General features: G+C 37.0%; 2 protein-coding genes across 4 annotated transcripts; both read right to left on the bottom strand.

The window, feature by feature from the left end:
- Nucleotides 1–750: 750 nt before the first annotated feature.
- LOC140817042 (protein SAR DEFICIENT 4-like) lies at nt 751–1,922 on the bottom strand. Its single transcript, XM_073176604.1, has one exon. The coding sequence runs from the start codon at nt 1,910–1,912 to the stop codon at nt 848–850; it is 1,065 nt and encodes a 354-aa protein (XP_073032705.1). The 5' UTR covers nt 1,913–1,922; the 3' UTR covers nt 751–847.
- LOC140817041 (uncharacterized) lies at nt 1,718–8,210 on the bottom strand. Of its 3 annotated transcripts, none has more exons than XM_073176603.1 (14): nt 8,028–8,210; nt 7,699–7,948; nt 7,481–7,627; nt 7,103–7,154; nt 6,760–6,934; nt 6,472–6,554; nt 6,014–6,223; nt 5,186–5,302; nt 4,908–5,064; nt 4,631–4,738; nt 4,175–4,240; nt 3,868–4,085; nt 3,105–3,239; nt 1,718–1,885 (listed from the first exon to the last, which is right to left on the bottom strand). In XM_073176603.1, exons 1-13 carry the CDS (start codon nt 8,080–8,082, stop codon nt 3,150–3,152), a joined length of 1,728 nt encoding a protein of 575 aa, XP_073032704.1. In that variant the 5' UTR covers nt 8,083–8,210; the 3' UTR covers nt 1,718–1,885; nt 3,105–3,149. The 3 variants fall into 3 exon arrangements, 2 of the variants coding, with proteins under 2 accessions (XP_073032704.1, XP_073032703.1); XR_012114710.1 differs by having other exon boundaries at nt 1,749–1,922; nt 4,897–5,064; XM_073176602.1 differs by having other exon boundaries at nt 1,749–1,922.
- Nucleotides 8,211–8,494: the final 284 nt, after the last annotated feature.

Genomic DNA, 8,494 nt, shown 5'->3' with positions numbered 1-8,494 from the left:
TGGCCCGCGGAAGAGGCCACTTGGGAAGATGTTGCACAAGTCTCAACTCAATTTCCAGACTTAAGTTTTGAGAACAAGGCTAATGGTGAGGGAGGACGTATTGTTAGGGGTTTAGAAAATCATCCACAGCCCGACATAAAGTTTGTTTACCCTAGAAAGCTTAACAGATCCATTTAGGAATTCACGTAGTAAAGGAGAATATTAGCGGGGAGAAAGGGAGTTGGTCATTCAGTTCATTCGTTTTGTTACACTAGCTTTGCTAAGAGATTGGTATAGGTTTTTTATCTGAGAAATATACTACCAACACCATGTCTTTTATTTCAGTTCCTTTGAATCGATAATCTTTATTATTATTTGTTTGTTGTTGTTCCTTGAATCTAAGAACCAGCATATCATCATACACCATAAACAACAGATCAGTTTAAATTCAAGAGACACTTGGCTTAAAAACTTAATTTATCAAGGTTTTTAGGTGTTTCTCAAAAATAAAAAATCCAGTGTTCCTTTGCCAGAATGTTCTTCATCCAATGGGTGCGCTGGGAAACGAAACCACTAAAACTTACATAGAGAAAATCATGGGCGTGACAACTAGCTGGAACCGCCATAGTTGACGGCTCAATGCCATGCTTCCATTCTCGGTTCTGCTCAAGGCCTACCAAGAGTCTCATCTGGGATCCTTAATGGATACCTTTTCTTGCTTCAGCATACTAATTTATAATCACAATATCAAAGACAACCAGGAAACAAAAATGCAAATACAAATTTGTTCGATATGCATACAAAATGGTGTCAAGTCATTGCCTTTGAACCAAATCTTGATTTGTATTGAACAACCAAACCTTAAAGATCATTTCATTTGAACCTGATTATTCATGCAACTTTCATACACAAGCTGTGCACTCAACAGATCAACAACAGCAAAACCAACTGATTTAAAAACAGTGATCTCATCCAAATCCTTCCTCCCACTTTTCTCCCCTTTGATCAACTCCACCAAATCCCCCACAATCTCATCCTTCCTGATCACCCCTCTCTCCAACGCACCAACTAATTCTCCAGCCTCCACGACCGCCGCCTCATTATCAATATATACCCTACCCCTCCTCAACGCCTCATCATCGCACTCCATCATCGACCGAGTAAACGACCCCACCAAATCCAAATGCGCCCCTGCCTTCAAATCCAAACCCTTAACCAGTGGTGTTTCTGAATTCGTAGCACAGGAGATGATATCGCCGAGTTTCACCGCTTCTTCCAAACATTCGTTACTCTCAAAACACACCCCTTGAAATCTATCACCCTCTTTCGTCAATTCATGAACCAAAGTTCTAGCCTTTTCAAGTGTTCTATTCCACACCACAACTCTTTTCAAACTTGGCCTCATAATCAAATGTGCCTTGATCAAATGTGGAGCTAAAGAACCAGCTCCGATCATCACAAGAGTTTCGACATCGTGTCTCGACAAGTAACACGAAGCCAAGGCAGAAATGCAGGCGGTGCGGAAGGGTGTGAGCCCGGTGGCATCCATGGATACCAAGGGCTGGCCTGTGAGAGAGTTAAAGAGAACATAAACAGCGTGTACACCAGGCAAGTTGAGTGTTGAGTTGTTGGGGAGGTAGGTGACTAGCTTCACACCCATATAGGGCAGCGATGGTGAATTGCACCAAGAGGGCATGAGGAGGAGGGAGGACGAGGGGCTTGTTTGGTGGGTGTGGCGGAGAGGGGAGTTGATGGTGTCGGCGTGTGATGGTAGGGTGGATTGGAGGTGGCCGACGAGGGATTTGTAGGTGACGAGGGAGTTGAGCGCGGCGGTGGAGAGGAAGACTGGCGGCGGTGGGGTGGCGACGTTGACTTGATCTTCTTTGGTCGTTGCCATAATCGGATTCTGGAATTTGAGGAACACACTTGCCATAAACAATGACCTTCAAGTCAAGTGAACAAGTTTCAAAATAATGATATTCCCGTAATAAAGTGTTTGATTAACTTATAAATTATAATAACACTTAATTAGTAGAGACCGAAACAATTAATTTAACACATGAACTTTTTATATGTGATGACACAAAAGATTGAGAAACAAATATTTTATTTAAGTAACTAATAAAAATATATTATTTTTTATATCAAAAATATTAATTTTTATTATAAATATGAATTAAATTTGTCTCAGAGATAAAGATCCGTAACAATGTCTCACAAAATATATATTACTAGAAAGACTACAAATTTAAATATAACATCAATTCAAACTCAAAGGACCAAATATTGACTAATATATAACTCTTAACAGTCCTAGATTAAATTAGTTCATCAATTTCAGACCCTTTTTTTAAAAAACATATCAATTTCACAAACTTACCCTACACATGTAATGCGACCCGATACATGTAATGCGAACACAAATTAAGGATTTTATTAGTAAGTGATGCTAAAAATGTATAATTGTGTTTAAAAAGGATTAGATGCAATTTTTTAAAAACAAGATTGATGAATAAGAAGATAAAAATGAATTAGAATATTTACGAACAAGTATGTCAAAATGTATAATCTTAGATAATTAAAAGTAGCGATGATGAATCTGTCGTATATACTGATGCTTTATAACATACAAGGGATGTTAAATCAAATTATTTAAAATAATCCAATTAAATTGAGTTTGAATTTGATCACACCACAGATGAAATGAATGATAAAATAGATTGAATTAGAATCAAACAAAAAATTAATACATTGCACTTAAATTTATTATATTTATATAGTATTTACTCCATTAATTTATTAGAGACAATTAAAATTATAGTTGACTTAAAAAAATTTATGCTTAAATTTGTATTAATCTCACTTAATTAAGAAGCTTGCAACTTGGCTCATATGCTTCGAAATGTTTCACACTTTTTAGAATTTTGAACTATAATAGACCCGTTGAAATTAATCATTTATATTTGTATCATGCACACAGCACACATCGCATGCATACATATCAAATTATAACATAAATTGGATTAAGTACGATTTTATTATATTTTATTTGAGTAGATAAAACAGTTGAGTTAATTTAGTGAAGTAAAACATGCACAATTTATTAGTGAATGAAGAAAACTGACCAGGTAGGTGCTCCAAATTTTGGTCAAACACGTCTTCCGCGGTTGCTAATGATGTCGAACGTACGCTAATTCTGTTTGGGATGCTGTGTCTTCAGCAACCATCCACCAATTCTCATCATCTTCAAATGTTTCGTCCTGTTAAACAAACACCGACGAAGAGGGGTGCCACTTAGTATAAATGTATGATACAAAATAGAGAAGATATGGAAAACTACTCAAAACTAATAAGGCATCCATTACTATAGATGAGTTACGTTAGTCTGCCTGTTTCATCTTTTGTTGGATCAAATAGTGTGCAAAATTGTGAACATAGTTTTAGAAATTGGGGGGTTCCAAGTTTTCAAAAATGTTATTCTCTGTGCAAGGACTCTCGAGTTGAGAAGATCTTTAGCGTATTGAAACAATGTTTTCATGTGTATTTTTCATGGTACACATGACAAGCACTTTGGCAGAGCCATGGAAACAACAAAAAATCTAAAATGTATGCAAAACACAAGCCAAATATCTAATCAGAATAGCGACTAATCTTGCCGGTAAATGCGATCAAAGTTGTGCTGTGGGCAGCAACTCGTCACATTTGGAGAATCTACTAAATATGGCTGGAACAGATTCGTAGGAGTTAGAAAGAAAGAGTAATGAAACAGAACAGTATGGAAGAAATATGCAGTTGCCTCTTAAAACAAAGTTTATTAATAATCGGGGCAACAAAATTGCAAAAAGCAACTTCGGGATTAGAAAACTTGGTGAATCGAGCGAGACTAACCACCCGAGTAAGGTCCAGTGCTTTCTGAAGATTTTCGACCTGGTCGGCAACTTTGGTGACTTGAAGCCACCACTCTTCTTTCTCACAGTTGCCTGTGTTACTTTCACTACCGGATGAACTGGTACGTCGATGATCATTACTGTCTTTAGCATGATCGGAAGTAAAGGAAGGATCTGGAAAAAGATCATCAGGAATTGGTCGCAAAGGAGAACGATAACCTAGAAAATGCAACCAGCCAAATAAAACCTTATGGAACAATATTGAAATGTTTTCAACTATGGAAGGAGAAACTGTCAACAGTGTTTACCTCTGCAATCAGGATCATGGCACTTTTGATAATAAACAGCCCTTTTGAGATCAATAACATAAATAACTGAAACAAAAAAATAAGCTTACGTGTTAATCCACATCAGTTTATCTACAAAATACTAATGTATTCTCTGTTCCCTAATAAATGATGATGATGATGAGAATAAAGCCCAAAATACGAATAACTGAAACCAGACCCAAGAGATCCAATAACCAAGTAAAGGAACGGAATGTGTTTCAACAGATCCGTAAATTTAATCATTACGAATGATAATTAGCTGCTGCCTCTTGAATCACCAAAGATCCTGATTTCAACTATATCAATAAACCAGTGGACAAGCACTGATTGCATCTTGTTCATAATTGCTCTCATTATGTTTAGCTACAGGAGAGCAACATATGAAACACGAGATTCTTGAAGGATAATAATTGATAAGAGTTCAGAAATAGATACCATGATTGCTTTTATGTTCTCGGCCAATTCGTTCGCAGTATCGACTTTTAGACATGCTATAAACCAGCAATCCATATTCAGAGAGCCAGTACCAGCTACGAATTTTTCCTGGCACCAGGTCAGCTGTGAGTCAGAATCGTTTTCAGGGCGGAGAGACCAAGGGCACAAAACTCTAGATAACATTAACATACGATAGCAACTCAAATAAAAAGAAATGTGCTCAGTTCCTTCACACTAAAAAAATTATTTAAATTCTCTTTGTATACCATAGTAGCACCTGATACGTTTCCGTGAGAAGCAATGGTTTCAACAAAATCATCCAAAGCTGGAAATGGAGATTTCCCCATTAAATAAGTCATTGAAGCATCACTTGTACAAACATTTGTGTCAAACTTTTTAGGGAAGCCCGAAAGTTTTTGTGTGTTGCAGGTATTCTGCAACAAATAATTTAAAAGATTTTCAATATAACTGAATCATTAACAGTGTGAGATAGAGTGCATTGGTGAATGTGGCAGTAAAATTTACAAGGAAAAAAGTGTAGATAGGTTAAGGTACCTCAGTGCCAAAGTGCAATTCCTTTACACAGTCTAAATCCATTTTGCAAATTAAAATCTTCTCACAGTCAGAGTTCATGTTGCAAATCAAGGATGTCATGAAAACTTCTTCATCATTCTGACACATTTTATAAGATCATATCATGCATCATGGCAACTTTGAGAATTTAAAGGGAACTGTAGATGTAATTGAATGGATTATGGCGGGATAAAATCAAGTTTTGAAATTTATTTTCGTCTATGATAATTTCCACACATTAGTCAACAGTATTTAATACGAGCATCCTGACACAAGCAATAGGTTCAGATGAGATCTCCGTAAAATTCTAAAGGAGGTTCATGGTTGAGATCACGGTATCACCGAGATCACATAATTACTTGATTCATGTTTAGGAATGAGATTTAATAAGCACATCTACACAAGTAAATGAGAAAAAATAATGAATGGTGATCCATGGCTTTAATTGAAAGACTTTAACTGAAAAACTCTGGGATAACTTCACGCTCCTCCACCCATAGCAAAAGGAAACGAAAAGAAAAACTCTGCGCTTAATCACCTTATGACAGAACTTACTAAAGAATTACATGGTTAAATTCTTGTCTATCGTTAATTACTGCACTGTTATTCTCAGACCACTACTTAGGAATATGATGTCAGTTGACCTTCAGGTCTGATTGTCTGTGTATGTCATTGTTCAATGAACATCGAACCAAGGTGCTGCAGTAAAGTGCAGTAAAGTGTAATCAGCCAATTATCGTTGACAAGATATGCAGTTAAGACTTTGAAATGCATAGTGAACTAAAGAAGTTGGGTAAAAACATTGCTCACCATATCCTTACATTTAAAACGTCCACTAGGAAGAAGAACTGATTTCTTCCCCGCTTTAGACGATAAGTACAGTCGAAAGCAACGGTTCCTAGAGTAGACGGCAGTGTCTACAAAAGGTTGGTGCTGACTGTCAGAACTCGAATCCTTGGATATAAACAATTTCTGAAAATTTGCGTCCCTTTCTTTGTAATTGTAAATTCGTGAACAAATCTGGCCATAAGACATGAAAAGATTCAGCTTTCACATCATGCTCAAGTAAATCTAAATCAACTGAAAAAGACATATTAAAACTTCTATATTTTAAAACACTACATGAGATGCACGTGTTTCCTCATAACCTTGAAGCAAACAATTTATTACTTGAAAATTATCAATATTCCGTAAACATGTACATGAGCGTATGGTGAGGCTATCCATTTATATCGGGGTACCAAAATGCTGCTATGCAGTTTAAATACCTCTGCTACAAAAGCACCAACATGTGAGTTGTCTTTGAAAGCAGTCTTCGGCATGCAGATTATTAAATGTCGAGAGAACTTTTCTGCCAATAATAAGACAGAGAGAGCATATGAAAGCATGTGTAAAATAGCAGGTAAATTTTTGTTCATAAAGGCTGTCTCCAGCGCATCCGCTATGTCTCTGTGTGTATAAATAATAGCAATGTTCAGGCCCATGCCTGATGTTTAATGAGTAAAGAAATGAATCATTTTAAAGAAACCAAGTGTGATACCTTGCAAGCATCTTACCTTCAGTAGATGAATCAAGTTCTACCACCATATCATGGTTTCCTTGAAAAGAATACTTCTCCAGCAGTGCATCAAAGATGACAATTAGCAGGAGATCTACCATCTCATCTCCATTTCTACCAGCGTTCACTGTCTTATTGAACTCCAAATCAAAATATAAATGGCATGGTAGTCCCTAAATATATGACAATAGTCAGCAAGACAGCTTTCAGTGCCCCACCTCCATAGAGAAAAATAAGGGTCGAGGTGCACATATAATATTTTTTCCACCACAAAAAATAAGCTTGATCAGTGTAACCAATTGAGATTAGCTCCAAAAAATCCTGAAGGGTAAAGTTATTACCTCTTGAATTACTTCATAATGGTGTCGAAATTGAGGACTCATACCTTTATACCTACAAAGATCGGAACGAACAACCGATAACACAATTAAGATGCAAGAGGCACAAGCCATTACGATTCATGTACAAACATGGTTGGACAAGAGATCTGTTAGGATATAGAATTCAATCAGGAAGGGAAAATTTATGAAAAAGCACTATTGGAATTTTCATGATCGATAAAATGAGCACGAATTTGACAGAATAGTTCCAAATCTTACATTGTTCTATAAAACTAAACAAAGGATGCCATTTCCTTTGCAATTTCAGAATTTCTCCATCTCTCAACTCCAAAATCAAACAGAGGCTAAAAAAGATAAAACATATATGCAAACACTTGCCTTTGCCAAAACTCCTTATATTTCGAAACAAGGAACCTTCTCACACCATTCACGTGATCCTGGTAACTAAATACTCGAGCATTCGCATGCTGTTTCGCGAATTTCATCGCTTCGTCCTGTCTTGGAAATGTTTTCCATATCTCGTCCCTAAAACAAACTCATTCAATCATGCAAAAATGATTGTATCAATTTCCGCAAAACTGGACATATCTTTCTACCTCAACTTATTTTGTCCATCTAGATCAGCACGAATCTCATGCAGCAATCGCAACAAATGAACCGGCCTTTTCGGAGGAACTGCGTGCGGGGAGCCGTAAAACACAATTGGAGAGAATTGTTTGCTAATGTTTCTCGATTCTACACATATTTTTGCCGTTTGAGTGTCAGTACTTGGAGATGCTTCTTGTCGTGGTGAAAACTGTTGCTTTAGTTTTCGTTTCTCTTTCCTTCTTTCTCTAATAGCAGACTCTGAAACACAGAACAATCAACCAGTAATTTTGAACAAATTCTACATGAAAATGAGGGGAAATGTAGAGAGGAAAGGTACCCGGAGGAGTGATTCCACATTTGAAGAATTGGAACAAACGATCGACGTCATCCATATAGTTTAGTGGTATCCGGCGGAGCTGTGCTACGGATCCACGGCGGCACACGGTGGTTTTGTGTGCTGACGATTTCCAGGTTGAGCCTCGAGCGGGATGGGGAAGAGCGGAAATTGAAATTTTGAAGCACCGCGGCTACTTGGCTCAAAGAAATTAAATTGATAAATGCTAACACCAGAACTATTTTGCTGCATCCACATCCACGCAGGGAAAACATGACCACAATTGTCGGTTCAAAAAATTCCGGCTGTTAATCATAATCTTTACTAAGGCCATCCACAATAGTAAGTATATTTCCTCCAAATATTTGTGGGTCCCATAGTCCATATCATCAATCAAATATTTCACTACTCAAAGATCTCACATTTCACAATCAAATATCTCACCAACCAAATATTTATGGGTCCCACTG

The sequence above is a fragment of the Primulina eburnea genome, chromosome 16, assembly GCF_022965805.1.
Source record: "Primulina eburnea isolate SZY01 chromosome 16, ASM2296580v1, whole genome shotgun sequence".
In the NCBI taxonomy this organism is placed as follows: domain Eukaryota; kingdom Viridiplantae; phylum Streptophyta; class Magnoliopsida; order Lamiales; family Gesneriaceae; genus Primulina; species Primulina eburnea.
This window is presented reverse-complemented; position numbering and strand designations above follow the sequence as displayed.